This window comes from Poecilia mexicana, unplaced genomic scaffold, assembly GCF_051168715.1.
Source record: "Poecilia mexicana isolate PSO_F unplaced genomic scaffold, ASM5116871v1 scaffold_17, whole genome shotgun sequence".
In the NCBI taxonomy this organism is placed as follows: Eukaryota; Metazoa; Chordata; class Actinopteri; order Cyprinodontiformes; family Poeciliidae; genus Poecilia; species Poecilia mexicana.
In genome coordinates, this window is record NW_028263386.1 from 488,447 (window position 1) to 506,679 (window position 18,233).

General features: G+C 48.6%; 1 protein-coding gene across 3 annotated transcripts; it reads right to left on the reverse strand.

The window, feature by feature from the left end:
- Nucleotides 1-1,086: 1,086 nt before the first annotated feature.
- Nucleotides 1,087-7,746, reverse strand: LOC106910761 (uncharacterized). Of its 3 annotated transcripts, XM_014977447.2 has the most exons (4): nt 7,549-7,746; nt 7,106-7,435; nt 5,239-5,799; nt 1,087-3,993 (listed from the first exon to the last, which is right to left on the reverse strand). In XM_014977447.2, the coding sequence occupies exons 2-4, from the start codon at nt 7,275-7,277 to the stop codon at nt 3,116-3,118; spliced, it is 1,611 nt and encodes a 536-aa protein (XP_014832933.2). In that variant the 5' UTR covers nt 7,278-7,435; nt 7,549-7,746; the 3' UTR covers nt 1,087-3,115. The 3 variants fall into 3 exon arrangements, with proteins under 3 accessions (XP_014832933.2, XP_014832932.2, XP_014832934.2); XM_014977446.2 differs by having other exon boundaries at nt 7,106-7,746; XM_014977448.2 differs by lacking the exons at nt 7,106-7,435; nt 7,549-7,746 and adding an exon at nt 5,915-6,688.
- Nucleotides 7,747-18,233: the final 10,487 nt, after the last annotated feature.

Consider the following 18,233-nt stretch of genomic DNA (forward strand, 5'->3'; position numbering starts at 1 on the left):
TAAAAGATAACGGACAGTTTGACTTTGTTGCTTTTCTGAAAGAGGACTTTGCCCCGCCAGGACAGAGACTCTGACCAAGGACGTTTAAAGGTTTCGCTGCCAAGATCGACTGACAACGGGTGTGAGTTGTCCTGCCCCTAAAGCCTCGCTCAGTGAGTTTAGTAACACAGGTTAGGGATAGAAATGCGCATTATATTTTAGGGGAAAAGCTACCGTTAACAGGAGTGGTTGTTGAAACTATGCTGCAGTGAGAGCTACTCTGCCGACTGTTTCTCAACTGAAGAGGGCCGTAACTTCTGGATCTGAAGGTAGTTAGAGCTAGACGAGTTTTCACCGCCGCCAGTTAAACAGAATTTCTCTAGTAAACCTATGATAGGGTAAGACCCGGGTTTCAGGGATTTTCCGGACCTGTTAGACAGAGAACTGGTCAGTAGTCAGTCGGTGGTGAGATTAGGGTGTGGCTGGCTATTGCAGAACAACGAACAACTCAGACTTCAGTGTATTTATGTGAGTTTTGACGCTTTGTGGTTTGATATTGTCCACAGAAAAGTTTGTGTGGCTGCTGCACATTTTCACGCCAGCGAAAACATGTACATATATTTACGCAAACTTTGACACAAAGTAAATTTTTATACATGCCGACTTGTGCGTAAAATATGGGAACGCACTTTTTTGTGCGCACGCAGCTTTATGTACGAGGCTCCTGGTCTCATTTGCTTTTAATGAATCTGCAATTTAACGTATTTACCTCACATCTAATTGTATATTTAAGATATCTTTAAATTGAATTTTGACTAAACAAAAAGCAAAATATCTCAAATGTACTTTGACTAGTCATCTGAAATGTTTCAGATAGTAATTTATTGTAAATATCTTGAACTAGAAAATTACATTTATTCTGGTCAGCTTGTAGAGATTAAATTTACTAATGTTTTGGCACAAACTAGTTTCAAACATCTGGAGAGGAAGTTATGTGAAGCAGATTTTATTGAAACAGCTTGCCATAAGGTTTTTCCCAGTTACTGATGACATCACCACAGGACAGGCTGCTGATTCGATGATGGTGCAAACAGGAAGAACAACCAATTAGTGTCCAAATTCTCCACAAACTTTATTTCTAGAGATGTTCTACAGCACAGAACCAGAACATCTAGAGTAGAACACATACCAGAGCTCACATGAATACAATCAGAAACATAGAGGCTAAATATTAGAACAGGCACACGATAGAAAACATTCAGAGTCCTCTGTAAAGAAACTGGATGGAATAAAGGTTTAAATATTTGAATGAGCGTCTCTGGAGGAGCTGCTCCAGCTTCGGTCCTAGAAACCCAGATAGGATATCCAGAACTTTCTGAGTTTTCACTGAAACGGGTCCAGATTAAAACAGAACCTGCAGCTTCTACTGGAGCATTTCTGAAGGAACCACCCAAACAATAAAACACACCGTCTGCTGGTTGCCACGGAGACCAACACAGCCTGTGGGCAGCCATTACTGTCCAAGGAGCGGCTCGGGTTTCTAGGCTCATCAGGACAGGATCGGTTCTGCTGGGTCCAAAGTCCTGATGAGCTGAAGCCTTTCTGACCTCCAGGCCAGACAGAAAACATTTAACCAGAACTGATATTATTACACCGAAACCGTCAGCCGACGATCCCCGGTTCCAGCCCGGATCTGACCCGGATCTGACCGGCTCCAACCCGGATCCGACCCGGATCTGACCGGCTCCAACCCGGATCCGACCCGGATCTAACCTGGATCTGACCGGCTCCAACCTGGATCAGACCCGGCATTTTGTAGAATTTATCCACCATCATGTTTGTTCTCTTCTCTGTACCTGGATGTCAGGTTCTGGTTCCCAGCCGGGTTGGAGGTCCGACCCAGGGCCGCCGAACAGGTTCTTGTGATCCAGAACCTGTTCATGGCTTTGTGAGTCCAGAGGTCCACGTCATCTCCTCTCCGTCTTCTAGACATTCATTCCTGTAGAGGTTCTGCTGCAGGAACCGACCCGTCTGCCGGTCCTGCTCGGCTCTGTGGGGAGTCGAGGCAGGAAGGGGCGGGGCTTCAGACTGATGAGCGCTCAGGGTGTTAGCGTAGCGCTACAGGTCAGGCTCGGTTCGGTTCCAGCTTCCTCCTGCCACCCTGAACAAGGCACTTAACCCCAGGTTGCCTCCTGATGTCTGCGGTATAAATGAGTGAGTCCGGTTCTGGTTCAGTCCATTTGCCTCAGAGACAGGAATGTCAATGTAAACGGGTCAGAAGCAGAACCTGGTTCTGGCCAGATTAGTGTCAGCAGAGCAGAACCACCTCGGGCGGTTCCCCTGACCTGAATGTGTGCTGGTTCTGGTTCTGGGGTCCAACTGGACCACCTTTCAGGGCTGGTCATTATTTACATTTATTCATACAAACTGTAAGCTGTGGATGACTGGAGGTTCTCCACTGTCTGGTACCGGAACCACGGCTCCTTTCTTCACTGAAACATTTCATAACTTCCTGCTGAGCCTCAAACTTTGGAAATATCTGAATCATTTGTCCGTCTCTCTGATCGAGTTGAACGATGATCTTAGAGCTCCACAGCTGGAAGTCTACAAGTTCACCACTCCGGTCATTCGGGTCCAACTGAACCAGAACCCAACTAGTGATGCTCAGATGTGACCCGCAGCAGGACAGGTGGACCCGACGACGAGCTCACCTGGTCGGTCCAGAGGAACGTGGAGGATGATTGTCGATTCTCTGCTGCAGTTTGATCAGCAGAAATCTGGACTTGGAGGAACTGGAAGACTGGAGGTTCTGACATGTTGACCAGGAGAACATTAACGACTCAGTAATGATTAAGAATCCAACATAATTATATGATAAACAGGTTTGCCATATCTCCCTCTCTGTGGTGAAGGTAGCGTATGTAGCTATGCTAACACTGTTGCTAACAGCACCGCCTAATGGGCACGATGACGTGCTATATGGGTTCTGGTTCACCTGGGCCCCCAGTAGAGACCACTGTAAGTCCATTTGGTCTCAGAACTGGGTTCAATCAGAACCAGGTTCAATTTGACTCATTATGCAAAGGATAAACTTCATATTGATCTTGGGTCTAGACCTCTGCTCTCTATGGTAGATCTAGACCTCCTCCTCTATCTGAGACCGAGACCTCTTCTCTCGGGTCCAGTCCAGGTGAAAGTTCTTCATGTGACACATGAGGTGGCTGGACTGCCGGAACGTTCTTCCACACAGCTTGCAGGAGTACGGCTTCTCTCCAGTGTGGGTCCTCATGTGGTAGCTCAGCCCTGTCCCCCGACTGAAGGTTTTGTCACACACCTTGCAGGTGAAGGGTTTCTCTCCGGTGTGCATCCTCATGTGGATGTTCATGGCGCTGCGCCTGACGAAGCCCTTTCCACACACCCTGCAGGGGTACGGCTTCTCGCCCGTGTGGGTCCTGACGTGGCAGGTCAGGGTGTTGCTCTGGCTGAAGCGCTTGTGGCAGATGTGGCAGGAGAAGGGCTTCTCGCCCGTGTGCCTCCTCAGGTGGCGCAGCAGGTGGCTGTTGAGGCCAAACTTCTCCCCACAGATCTGACAGGGGAAGGGCTTCTCACCCGTGTGGGTGATCATGTGGCGGAAGGCAGAGTCCCGCCGGGCGAACCGCCGTGTACACAGCTGGCAGGAGTAGGGTTTCTCCTTCTGGTGGGTGTCCCGGTGGTCGTGGAGCAGCAACATGTTGGAGAACCTCTTGCCACACGTCTTGCAGACAAACGGTTTGGGTTCGTCGGAGTCTTCGGACTGCTGGGAGCTGCTGGGTTCTGGTTCGCTGTGCTCACTCTCGTCGTAGTTCACTGTCACCATGAAGATGTCGGTCTCCGGTCTCTGTCCAGCCTGACCGGATCCAACTTCTTCCTGTTCCTGTTTGATCTGAGGATGGTCCGGTACCTTCAGGTCCAGACTGAAGTTCTGTTCCTGCTCAGCCAGAACCTCCTCCCCATAGACGGAGTTCTGTTGGATTTCTGGAGAAACAGATAACAGAAATTAGTGATGAGCACTGCTAACTGAAACGTTAGCTGCACCAACTAAACAAACATTTTTCATTCAGCTTCACTCATTAATCCTACACAGATTAATAGCTACAGTTGTTTTGAAAATCTAAGTCTTGGTTTTCCCCCCGAAGCACTAAAACCATCCGTCCGCCAGAACGCTGCAATTTTAGATCAGATCTCAGATTTTTTATTTGATGTCGTGTTAAATACTGATAAGGCCGTTATAGTTGACTTTTAAACATTCATGTGACACCAGAAGTGATGACCTTAATGTAGCTCTAATCTTGGACTCAACAGGGGTCAGGATCCACAGAGCCCCTGTGACGTTTGGCATCGAGCCTGAAGAACGAACGGCTTCCCCAGAGGACCTGTGCTGTCAATTAGTGCTACATGAAGGAAGTGGAACGAACTGGATTGAAAAATAAATTCAGGGAAAATTTTAAAAGTAATCAGCACCGATTTCCTTCATTTTGGGGTATCAGTGATCGGCCGATGCTTCCATGTGGAGCCGATCTTGTTCACTGATCTTCTCTCCCTCAGCAAAGGTCTAAAATCCGCTGCTGCTCCGCAGGCAGAGGTTTGACTGTCGGCCACGCCACCGGGTCGGCCACGCCCACCGGGTCGGCCACGCCCACTGGGTCGACCACGCCCACCGGGTAGGCCACGCCCATTGGGTAGGCCACGCCCACCAGGACAGGTTCAAACGTTTGCAGTCATCAATAGTTGCCCTGCTGTTGCCAACTCAGCGACTTTAGTTGCCTTAATTAGCAACTTGTCAGACAAAACTAACTTGGTATCGGCCAAAATCAGAATCTGCTTTTTAAAGATCTGCGATCTGCCAGAAAACTTCAACCTGTGCAGCAAAATGCTGAATGAAAATTGAGCTCTGGCGTTAGCGTTAGCATTAGCATGTGCCTCAGGAAGGAGTGAAGTCAGCAGAAATCGCAGGTTTGGGTTTGGAAGGCTGTAAATAACCAGCAGCTCATCTGTGGCAGCCGGTCCAGAACCGACCAGAGACAGAACCGAACCCAGAATCCAAACGTCCTTCTGCTCATCGAGACTTAAACAGAACCAGCAGCAGAACCTCTGGAGCTGTTTGCTTTAACTGGTCCAGTTAGAAGTCTGAAATGATCTCAGTTGATCAGATTCAGCTCTGGGCTCAGGTTACTGTTCTGACCCATGTGGATCATTTGGACCTGGATAGTGTTTTCATACCTGCTAGGCTGTCAGAACCTGGTACCGGTTCTTCGGTTTTGGATTTTCTCTGTCGAGGCACGAAGGTATCAAACTCCTTCCTCAGCAGCAGACCCTCATCATCGTGTCGGGTCCAGAACTCCACTTTCCTGGTTCTGTTCTGTGGTTCTGGTTCTTCCAGGCCGTGTCCTGTTTCTAGAAGTTCTGGTTCTTCCAGGTCATCTATGATCTGCGGACTTTCCGGGTCGTCCAGGTACTCGTCAAAGTCCAGGTATTCAAGCTCACCCAGGTCGTCGATGATCTGTGGCCTGTCTGGTTCTGACAGAACCTCCTGATCGTCCAGGTTCTGGAAAGGTTCTGGTTCCTCCGCAGCTTCTCCTACATGTGGAGCTCCTGGTTCCGGCAGAGTCTCTGTGAGCTGTGCAGGTTCTGGTTCCTCTGGGTCGGGTCTGATCAGAATGTGGTTTGGTTCCATTTGCTCCTCTTTGATGCGTAGAGGTTCTGGTTCGGCCCGGTCCAGACTGCAGGTACTCTCGTAGCCCGTTAGAACCTCCTCCTTACAAACGTGGTGCTGAAGATGTTCTGGTGGGACACAAGAAGGAAAATAATCATCATCCTGGTACCAAAGACACGTTACAGAACCAGAACTTGGTTCTGATGAATATGGACCCAACTGCGCTGCTCTGCTCCAACCCACCTGGTTCTGATTGGGTCACCTGGTTCTGCAGAACTGGACAGAACCTTCAGAGAGGTCTTCAATCTCTCTGAGGTCCAGTTCCACCAACAGAACCCTGAATGCACCAGAACCAGGCAGAACCACCACCAGAAGGTGGCAGTAATGGACCGAGCTTCTGCTGAACCCAGCGGTACCTGAGGTTCTACTGGCTCAGTTCTACCATTAGTAACTTCTGGACCGGTTCTGTTCTGTGTCTGAAGCTTTAACTGGACCAGAACCCGTCTGGAGGTTCTGAACACACATCAGAACTTTTCACTGCAGGAAGACGGGCCGGTTCCCTCAACTGGGTTCTGGACTGTTCTACGACCAGAATCAGAACATCTGGGCTCCAGGTTCTGAACTGATCAAGTCTAACCAATAAGCATCGATGTGAAGACGGTGATGTCATAGCTCCATCTGTAACCTTTGACCCCCGAGTGCATGGGACAGAACAGCTCCAGACTGTTGTCATGCGTTTCCATGGCGACCATGTTCTAACACAGACATGGGATGACACCAGAACATCTGCCCCCCTTCAGGTGTGGCATCGTCATGGCAACACCGGAACCGACCGAACAGCCTCCAAACATGGCGGACGCGTCAGTGAAGGATGAAGTTGTGGATCCACAGCGGAACCAGCGGAGTGACGAAGCTGAGCAAAACCCCAGAAACACGATGACGTCATCATCATCATCATTATTGTTATTGTTGTCACGCCTGCTGCTGGTTCCGTCACAGCAGCAGCGATTACTGAAATCTGAAGTCGGTTATTGTAGAAGTTTATTAAACTGCTTCGTCTGCAGTGACGTCCGGTCTGCTGCAGAAATATGATTTTTTGTTATTATTCCAATTAGCAGCAGAGAAAGTCCTGATTCTGGTCCAGGTTCACCTCCAGGTCCAGATCTGGTTCTGGCCGCTGGAACCAGAAAATGTTAGAAATTAATTATTAAACTTAGCCACACATCATTATTATTATTCATAATAAAGAATCATTTGGACCCGGTCCAAACTGTGGTTCCTTTAACCCGCCGGACCGTGAAGCGCCTGGTTCTTTAGTTCCTACTGAACCAGCTGGACTCTGAACCGAACCAGAACCAGTAGTACCGTTTCTGGTAGAAAACCTCTGCTTCCTCCCCACGGCCCGGTCGGACCCAGAGAACCACCAGAACCTACCGATCCTGTGCAGCCGGACCTGCGGCTTCAGGCACACCGCCAGCAGCTTGCGCTGCGCGTCCAGCTCCTCCTCGAAGCGGCCGACGGTCCTCTCCACCTCGGAGAAGATCTCCTCGGCCGCAGCGGTCAGTCTCTCCCGGATGAAGTCTCTCAGAGGCTGGACGGAACACATTGTTACTGCCGCAGCTCGGATGTTCCGCTCCGGTCCAACAGAACCACCGTCTCTGCCTGCTCGGGCCGCACAAAGGAAGCTAACTGTTAGCAGAAGCTAAACTTCCGCCGGACCCCAGAGTGAGAGCTTCCGGAGGGATGCGTCAGCGGCGCCGCCATCTTGGAGGAGGAGAAACGGGTCAACGATATTTTAGAGACGCCAAAGAACCGCAATTTGGACCGGAATAAACCTGTTTGGGGCTTTTATTTAACAAAAAAGCTTGCCTGCTCACCTCACAGCAATAAACAATAAAAATGAGGTTAACACAGCAGCTGATTCATATCTGGAAAGCCTGACAGTAAAGATGATGTTCATGTGAGTGAAAGCAGGAGCAGATCCTCCAGGAGCAGAGATGAGGATAATTTGTTCCACATGCAGATCAGTGATGAGGCTGGGAAGTGATTCCGCTACCCTCCCCCTCTCTGGTGCAGTCTAATTCCTGCCACCTGTGTCCCATTATCTCTGCTTCCTGTTTGTTCCTGAGCTTCCCCCCAGCCCCTTTTCCCCTTCCTCTGATTGTGGACAAATGAACCCGCTGAGCTCCGGTAGAGGCTGCTGGGCTGATTTTAGACTGCAAAGATGAGGTGAGACGTTGGAGGCCCGGATTGGATCTGAACAGAACCAGAGAAACATCCAGATCTGATGGCTCCTGAGAACCTGAAACTGTAACCACTGATTGTCCTCCATACTTCCTCTGATCTGTTGAATTGTTCTTTATCGAACATGAATACTGTTAACAACACAGAACCAGAACTTCAGCTGATTAGTAGACCATTAAAAAATAAGACTGGCTCCAGCCTGGCACCCAGCAGCAGGTTTCACTGAGGGTCTGCAGAGCAGCTCGTCTCATCATGCAGATCAGAAAGCTGAGTTTGAGCTCCTCTCATTCAAACACCTTCAGCATGCGTGCTGGCCTTTAACTAGACCACTTCTTAATGCAAATGGTGGCACCTGTTTTTTTTAGGGTTGTCTGATTAAAATGGACTTTCAGGTTTTATTTCTAAAGCATGTTAGAAACCATGTTTTAGACTGGAGTATAACAGAGGGAAAACTCAGGAATAATATCCTCTTAATAAACTGGAGCATGTTGCTGGGACAGAACTGGTCTGGTTTAAATCTGTCCCACAGATTCCAGTTTGTTTTCTTCTTCACACTCCAGGGATACTTATGGAGTCCCACAGGGTTGTGGCTTGATCCATTTCTCTTCCAGTCGGTGAGATGATGTCAGCAGGCTGATGGGCGGAGCCAGCCTTCCAGAGAAGTCAGCTTCCTGCCAGACTGGGTAGAGCTGGCAGGAAGGCTGCAGCGACTCGGAGAAGATCTCTGTCCCACTGAGCGCAGCAGCAGAGTCTCCTCCTACAGACTGCAGAGCTGCTGGACTCCAGCTGTGAACCTCAGTACATTCCATCTGTGGAAACATGGAAAACCTGGCTGTGATCTGCTTCTTGGCTCTCCTTGGTCCGTATGTTTCTGAGCAGAAACGCTGGAAAACAAAGACGTTTCCAGATCATTGCAGATCCACGTTGGCTTTCCTTTCTGAAGATAACATGCTGTTTGATCCGCAGGTCAGAGCTTGGAAGCTGATATTACTGCCATCAGATCTGAAGTGTTTCCATCAGAGGGAGGCAAAGTCACTCTGTCCTGTAACTATTCAGTTAAAGCAGACAACCTCCAGTGGTATCGACAAGATCCTGGATCAGCTCCTCGCTTCCTTCTCCTTATAACTGATACTACAGATCCAACTGTGGTGAAAGCAGAACCTCCAAACGCTCGACTGACTGCAGGATTGAACAAGGAGAGAAACCGATTGGATCTGCTGATCTCCTCTGCTGCAGTGACAGACTCTGCTGTGTACTACTGCGCTGTGAGGCCCACAGCGACAGGAAACACCAGAACCCTGTACAAAATCCTGCAGTACTCCACAGCAGCCACTAGAGGGCCTCACTCCCTGTTAAACTACTAAAACCTGCAGTACTCCACAGCAGCCACTAGAGGGCCTCACTCCCTGTTAATCCTCTGGTTGTTGAGTCTTTGGACTGAAGACAGAGACATGAAGCAGTAAAGATCAGAGACAGAGCTGCTGAGGAAGCAGAAAACTCTCTGATTGGTTGAGTTGAAGTGGCCCCGCCCACTGACCTTCAGCTCATCCAATGACATCATTTCTGCTGCAGTGGAAGAATATTGCTGATCTGCTTGTTCTCTCAGTTTAACTTTGGGAGAGCTCCTGCGTCTCCTGTCCTTCGTCGTTGCGACCTTCAGGAAGGTTAACAGATAACCAACTGTCACCTGTCAATGTCCCCCTGGGCAAGGTGTTTAACCTGTGATCTGAGTTGCATGTGAATGTGTTTATTGGTGCAACTCCAGGTCCAGTGGAAGACGAATACATCGGCATTTCTTTGCTCTCCTGCAGACGATGGTGGAGACACAGATGATGTCATCTGATTTTTATGTGCATCTTGGTGGAAACAAGTTTACTGTTGAAATGGTCCAACAGCGAAAGGTTTTTAATGAGGTGTGATTATTTCTACATACTGAATGTCATCAGGACAAGATCTAAAGTCTGATGACAGAAGTGGACAGGTCTGTAGATTCTTTGAGTAAAACCAACTGAGTCTAAGATAACAATGATGTTACATCTTATCACCCTCAGTGTCAGAATAAACATTAAAATGCCCCACTGTAATAATCTTATCAGTATTTAACTCTAAGTCCCATAAATCTGATCTGAAAATAGAGAGTCAGGGTCTGGTGGACGATGCAAAGCTGCTTTGCAACTTGCCATACACGCTGTTAGACAAAGGGCCCATAGTAAAGAGTTACATTTTTGATTCTGTTAGACACCAAGGTCCATTTCTCACGAGAAACAGAAACTTATCAGGCTACAGAGACATGGTGTGATTTCAGGGAGTGTCTTCAGTCCATATAATCAGCTACCCTCCTCTTTCTCCTCAGACGCTGCACAGACTTTTTTAGAAACTCTTCTCGGATGTAATGGTAAAGCGTCTCCTTTCAGCGCTGAAAGTGAATAAAATAAGTAAAGTCTGAATGATTTTCTTGGCTGATTTTATGCTCCGTGTGTCAATACAAATTATGATTCATCGATTGAGATTCTCGTTCTCAACACTTGCCATTAGTAACTGGTCTTGTGTCAGATGAAGCTATCATTAGTCTGAATCTGAATGAGGAAACTACGGTGGCCGACAGGTGCAAATGCGCAGCAAAAGAGAAAACATGCAAACAAAAGAAAAGACACACGCACAAATTAAATGCGGCAAACAAAAAGCAAATAAAATGCAGCAAACAAAAAGTGTTGAAAACGGAAGTGCTCCAGACCACTAGGGGGAGTCTAACAAAAAATAGCTGTGTCCGAATTCAGGCTCTGCATCCTTTCAAGGGCCCTGAGAAACTGATCCTTCGAAGCATAGACATAATAAAAGAGTAGACCCCCCCCTCCCCCCCCACGATTGGCTGCTCCGGCGCAAATACGCTCTTGGAGCGGTCGTCCCTCCTGCTTTGCTCAACCAAAACAGCAGAAGATGCCTTCAGCACTGCGGAATATTGTTGATCGGATCGACGGACTACTGACGTGAGGGCTCGACAGACTTTTCGCAAGTAAGATGGACATATTACTGTGTATTTTTGTGATTAGAATATTACTATACTGTATTTATGTCCACTGGCGAAATACCAGCTAATGCTAGCTATAGTGCTTGGTGTTCAGCCCCCGCTCTGACAGCTAACCGAGATTCCGTAAATCTTAAAATGTTTCAGTCATTCTCCAACATTTAGATTATCTGATACAAGAGCCTACTATAGAAATGAAACAATATTATAAAAATCATAACATTCACCAGCAAAGTTTACACAGATGACAATGGCTATTATTTAATTATTTAACTCTGTCAACGTAAGATAACTCGAAAATGTCCCGTTTTTGTTTTGAAGGTTTCCTACGACGTGAGGAAGAAGGGAGAGACAGATTCACTGCACAGCACGGATGAATCTCGTATCGGATTTTGGACCCAATCTCAGCTGCTGAATCACTCTTAAACCAGAACTCTCTACGAGAGGACCACAGCAACCTCCCTGAACAAGCCTTGGTAGCCATCACTGTGGCAAATCTCGGGTATGAAAAACTGGACAGCACATGATCCATGCCTACTGGCTAAAGAAACTCACTGCCCTCACAATCCTGATCCAGAAGGACCCCTCAAAGGGTTCAGTCCCATCCAACTATCGGCCGATAACCTGTCTCTCTACAACATGGAAGCTCATGTCAGGCATCATAGCGGCTAAGATAAGCGGACACATGGATAAATACATGAGCACGGCACAGAAGGGTATCGGCATAAATAGTAGAGGAGCCAAACACCAACTCCTTGTAGACCACACAGTCGCCCGAGACTGCAAAACCTGATTACAAGAAAGCCTATGACTCAATGCCACACACCTGGATCATTGAATGCTTAGAGATGTACAACATCAATAGGACTCTAAGAGCCTTCATTGGCTCGATGGGGCTGTGGAAAACCACCCTTGAAGCCAACTGCAAACCGCTTGCACAAGTGTCCATCAAATGTGGCATATACCAAGGAGATGCTCTGTCCCCACTGCTGTTCTGCATAGGCCTGAACCCCCTAACCCAAATCATCAACAAGACTGGCTACGGATACCGACTTAAGAATGGGGCCACAATCAGTCACCTCCTCTACATGGATGACATCAAGCTGTACGCCAAGAGCGAGCGAGACATCGACTCACTGATCCACACCACCAGGATCTACAGCACTGACATTGGGATGTCATTCGGACTAGAGAAGTGTGGCCGGATGGTTACAAAGAGAGGGAAGGTCGTCCACACAGAAGGGGTCTCACTCCCAGAAGGAACAATAGCAGACATAGAGAACAGCTACAAGTACCTGGGAATACAGCAAGCAAATGGCAACCTCGATGAGGTCACAAGGACAGGAGCCACAGCCAAATACCGAATAAGGCAAGTCTTGAGAAGCCAGCTCAATGGCAAGAACAAGATCCGTGCAATAAACAGCTATGCCTTGCCAGTAATCAGATACCCTGCCGGAATAATTAGCTGGCCAATGGAAGAGATGAAGGCCACGGATGTTAAGACTCGGAAGCAACTAACCATGCATGGAGGGTTCCACCCCAAATCCAGCACCCTGAGACTGTACACGAGCCGTAAGGAAGGAGGCAGAGGACTAGTGAGTGTGAGAGCCACTGTCCAGGATGAAACATCCAAGATCCATAAATACATCAAGGACAAAGCCTCAACGGACGATGTGCTCAGCGAATGTCTCAGGCAATGGGGAACAGAGGACAAGGTGCTGGAGGAACCATCATGGGAGGACAAGCCCCTACATGGGATGTACCACCGACAAATAACTGAAGTGGCTGATATCAGGAAATCCTACCAATGGCTGGAGAAAGCTGGACTCAAGGACAGCACAGAGGCCCTCATCCTGGCTGCACAGGAACAGGCCCTAAACACCAGAGCAATAGAGGCTCAGATCTACCACACCAGACAAGACCCAAGGTGTAGGTTGTGCAAGGAGGCCTCTGAGACAGTCCAGCACATAACAGCAGGGTGCAAGATGCTGGCAGGGAAAGCGTACATGGAACGACATAACCAAGTGGCGGGCATAGTGTACAGGAACATCTGTGCAGAATATGGACTGGAAGCCCCGAGGTCAAAGTGGGGAACACCCCCAAAGGTGGTGGAGAATGACCGAGCTAAGATCCTGTGGGACTTCCAGATCCAGACAGACAAGATGGTAATGGCGAACCAACCGGACATTGTGGTGGTGGACAAAGAACAGAGGAAAGCCGTTGTGGTGGATGTAGCAATACCAAGTGACCACAACATCAGGAAAAAGGAGAAACTGGAGAAATACCAGGGCCTCAGAGAGGAACTGGAGAAGGCCTGGAAGGTGAAGACCACAGTGGTGCCTGTGGTCATCGGGGCCCTCGGGGCAGTCACCCCCAAACTGGAGCAGTGGCTCAAACAGATCCCAGGAACAACATCAGACATCTCAGTCCAGAAATGTGCAGTTCTAGGCACAGCCAAGATACTGGAGGAGAACCTCAAGCTCCCAGGCCTCTGGTAGAGGACCCGAGCTCAGAGGATGAAAGAGACCACCCACGGAGGGTGAGAGGGGAATTTTTTTTTTTTATATATATATATACATACATATATGTGTGTGTGTGCAAATGTAATAAAGATGAGTGTGCCTCATTTATACAGTCTAGTAGAACGATTTCACATAGATTTTGAGTTAATGGGGGACACGATTTGGAAGCTATTGAAGAAAACTTTTAATATTTAAAATATTGAATATGAAGTATGACTATGGAGGATAGTGTGCCTCGTTTAATAGCATGAACTACCACGTTTTTGTATTAGTTGGTCACAAGACAAAGCATTTATTTACAGGAGGGTTCGGAAATTGACGGTATCTGAACCTCCGAGCGCTTCAGGAGGCATCGGTAGAGAACAGCTGGCCGAAATTGGCGTTCATAAATCGGATCAGCCTTGAGCTGAACGTCCCTTACTCCGCCGAGGGCGAATATCCAGTAACCAATTTGCAAAGCAACTTTGCTGCGGTCGGTAATGCAATGAAAACACCGGTATTCTGACTAGTTTGTTTTGGTCTGTGGGCTGCAAACATGGCGCCGAGCGACGTAAACGTCACACGCTGTGACGTCAGCTCCAAAGCTCTATTGTGCTGCGAACGAGAGAAAGATAAGAGAAATCGACGATTAAAAGTCTACCTGCTGTCTAAAAACATTTTTTCCATTTTTGGAGAAGGAGCTTTCTGCATTTTTTCAACCTGACTGCGTTCGGGATTGTGTTATATGTTACAGAACTGGACTTGGTGAGTTAAAAAATGTATTTTATTTTCTGAGAAGAATGTATTTGCAAGATATTTTAGTTTGTTGAAACGGAAAGCTAAAGTAGTGCATTTATGTTGTTTTATGTTCAAAAACTGTGGAAGTAACGGATGAGCTGAGGTGGGTGAAGCATGTTCCTCCATCCACACACGATGTTCAACAGCCAATTTGGCGAGTATACTACTTTATTCAGTACCAAGCAGAGTTAAATGAACTTTTGTTATGCTTTGTTGGTTATTTAACCAGGCCTTTTTAAGGTTCTGCTGGAAATCGGACCGGGAAATTCCGAGTCGATTGCTGAGTTGGATTCCGCTAGTGAGAAACAAGATGGCGAGCCGTAACCCAGGAGCCCTGTAACCGTCTGGCAGGAGCTACGCCCTCTGCTGGACACTGCAAGTCATCCAAGCTGGAATGACCTGCCCATGTTTCCTGCTGAAATTGTTAGGTTCCGTGTTTATTTTTGAGTTTTTCTGTGTTCAGCCCTGTTTCCTGTGAGTCTCTGTCCTGTCCTCCCCGTTGATTGCTCCCCAGGTGTGTCTCATTCCCTTAATTACCCCGTGTGTATTTATACCCACCTGTTGTCTGTGTTCTTCGTCGGGTCCTTGTCGTTTGTTCTCACGTCTAGTGTTCTCGCCAGTAGAACTGTTAAGTCCTGGTTTGTGTATGCTTCCGTCTCACTCGCCAGTAGAACTGTAAAGTCCTGGTTTGTGTTTGTTTCGTCTAGTCTGTTTTTGACAGTTGCTACCGGTATCTAGCTGCGTGCTTGTTCCTGCCGTGCTGCCTGCCTCGGACTGTTTGTGTGCTTTATCATCATTAAATCATCATCATCATCACCATAACCTGGGTCTCAGCGTCTCTCCTCACCACCGACAACCCCACCTCACGACAGAAGGACCCGACCAAGAACCGGTGAGGAACGCTTTCATCATGGACCCAGCAACCACCACCACAGCTCAACCCGTATACCCATTCCTCAAATCCCCGGACATTCATAACATAGAGCATGAGGAGGATTTCCATCATCTACGCAACATGTTTCACGCCGACCCGTTCATGCTGGACATTGTTCAAGAACTCTATGAAGAATTTCTGCAGAAAAAAGTATTCACCACACCGTTCAAACCACCTCAACCAGTTCCAGTCTTCTCTCCAGCCGCCACCTCCGTCTGCCCGTCTCCAGCCGCCACCTCCGTCTGCCCGTCTCCAGCCGCCACCTCCGTCTGCCCGTCTCCAGCCGCCACCTCCGTCTGCCCGTCTCCAGCCACAACAGTCCCCATGGTGATGGGGTTTCAAGGAGCCAGGTTGTCCCCGGGACGTCAGGCGGCACGGTTAGTGGCGTGGCCCGCTCCCGAGTCCGCTGCTGGAGCGCAGCTTTCCCCCGAGCCAGAGCTCCCCGAGCCCGCTGCTGGAGCGCAGCTTTCCCCCCAGCCAGAGCTCCCCGAGTCTGCTGCCGGAGCGCAGCCGCCCGAGCTCCCCGAGTCTGCTGCCGGAGCGCAGCCGCCCGAGCTCCCCGAGTCTGCTGCCGGAGCGCAGCCGCCCGAGCTCCCCGAGTCTGCTGCCAGAGCGCAGCCGCCCGAGCTCCCCGAGTCTCCAGAGTCTGCTCCCCCCGAGTCTCCAGAGTCTGCTCCCCCCGAGTCTCCAGAGTCTGCTCCCCCCGAGTCTCCAGAGTCTGCTCCCCCCGAGTCTCCAGAGCCTGCTCCCCCCGAGTCTCCAGAGCCTGCTCCGCCCGAGTCTCCAGAGCCTGCTCCGCCCGAGTCTCCAGAGCCTGCTCCGCCCGAGTCTCCAGAGCCTGCTCCGCCCGAGTCTCCAGAGCCTGCTCCGCCCGAGTCTCCAGAGCCTGCTCCGCCCGAGTTTCCTGCCGGCTGGCCCCTCTGCCGGCCTTCTAGGGCCTCCAGCCGGCCCCACAGGCCCGAGGGCCTCCTGCTGCGGTGGCGGGAACGACCGCCGGACCCGCCTCCGGGACTCCGCTTCCTGCGCCGGCGACGCCCACCGGACCCGCCTCCGGGACTCCGCTTCCTGCGCCGGCGACGCCCACCGGACCCGCCTCCGGGACTCCGCTTCCTGCGCCGGCGACGCCCGCCGGACCCGCCTCCGGGACTCCGCTTCCTGCGCCGGCGACGCCCGCCGGACCCGCCTCCGGGACTCCGCTTCCTGCGCCGGCGACGCCCGCCGGATCCGCCCCTCCGCCCACCAGTTGGGTTGTTTTTCTTTGTTGTTTTCTGGACACTTGCCCTCCGGCCATCGCCCCTCCGCCCACCCAGTTGGGTTGTTTTTTGTTGAACTGTTTTTTGTGGGCGTCTGGTATCCGCCCAGGTGTGTCTCATTCCCTTAATTACCCCGTGTGTATTTATACCCACCTGTTGTCTGTGTTCTTCGTCGGGTCCTTGTCGTTTGTTCTCACGTCTAGTGTTCTCGCCAGTAGAACTGTTAAGTCCTGGTTTGTGTATGCTTCCGTCTCACTCGCCAGTAGAACTGTAAAGTCCTGGTTTGTGTTTGTTTCGTCTAGTCTGTTTTTGACAGTTGCTACCGGTATCTAGCTGCGTGCTTGTTCCTGCCGTGCTGCCTGCCTCGGACTGTTTGTGTGCTTTATCATCATTAAATCATCATCATCATCACCATAACCTGGGTCTCAGCGTCTCTCCTCACCACCGACAACCCCACCTCACGACAGAAATATCAGCAGAGTCAGAGAAACGGGATTAACCCTTCAGGATCATCAGAGAGAAAAGACATCGATTTGAAGCACAAGTTATTCGGTCTTTTGCTGGACTGTTTCTGTTGTGTTTTATTATTTTCTTTCAAACTATATTCAACATCCATTGTTGCAGTGTGTGGAATGTGAAATTGTTTGTTGGGTTTAAATTAGAAATAAGAAATGGTTAAAACAGGAAATTAAAAAACTTTAACTTCTTAAAAAGAACACTAAATAACTAAAATAGATTTAAAAAGATTAAAAACAAACTGAATTAAATAGATTAACAGTATCAACTTGAACTTAAATAGAACTATAATCTGGGTTTAAATAAATAGTATCCTTTAATACCTAACAATAGGTTTAAATTTCTAAAAAGGGATTAAATAAATTATTCTGAAAGAAACAGGGAAACTATTTTGTATTGAATTTGTGTCATTGTATGTAAACTGTTTGTATAATTGTTGTTTCTTTTCTTTTCTACAAAATAATAAGCCGTGTGGTCATTAATACACTTACATTTCTCCCTACTCCCGTAGCCGAACCTACTGGTCCTATTCTGAGTTCTAGTCCTGTAATCACATCGTAAGTGTTACACCGGCATTTCATCTTGAGGACATAAATAAAGGTGCACAAGTTATTAGACAGTAACATGCGCAGTGCGCTGCGGCTGCACAACCAATGCGGACGCGGCTCCGCTGCTGCAAAGAATTAAACTTAACATCCTGCAGTTTTAACAAATGGAGCTGAAGACGTTACCATCCCGTCCCCGGGAGAGCGGCGCACGTAACATCTGTCTGTTTCGGGGAAGAGAAACCACGCAAAAATAAATAACAATCCTCATAAAAGCGCCGCACAGGGTAAAAAAAAAAGTTAAATGGATTGGTTTGGATCAGATTTTGATTTCTCTGCAGATGCAACCAGGAGGAATTAGTGAAACTGTGCGTTCAGACCCCAGCAGGTGAAGTGATGTAATTTAAGTGGAGTCGCTTAATTTAATTATAAGTTATTGGGGCCACAGTGATAAAAACGCTAGATGCATTTATCTCCTTTATGTGTGGTAGGATCTGGATTCACGATTCAACTGGGTGAATATTAACTAAACGGCATAAAAATGCGGCTAAATGGCTGATAATATGATTCTAATTTGACGGGTAAAAATAGAACATGACTGATTTTTTAAAATCCTGTCGGTCAAAATGACGGAGAACAAAAACGTCTAGCGCGACTTCTGGGTGAAATGTGGCTTAAAAAGTTTTTAATGTGTTCAAGCCGTAGGATCAAAAATGACTAGTGAGTGATGATGCACATCAAACATG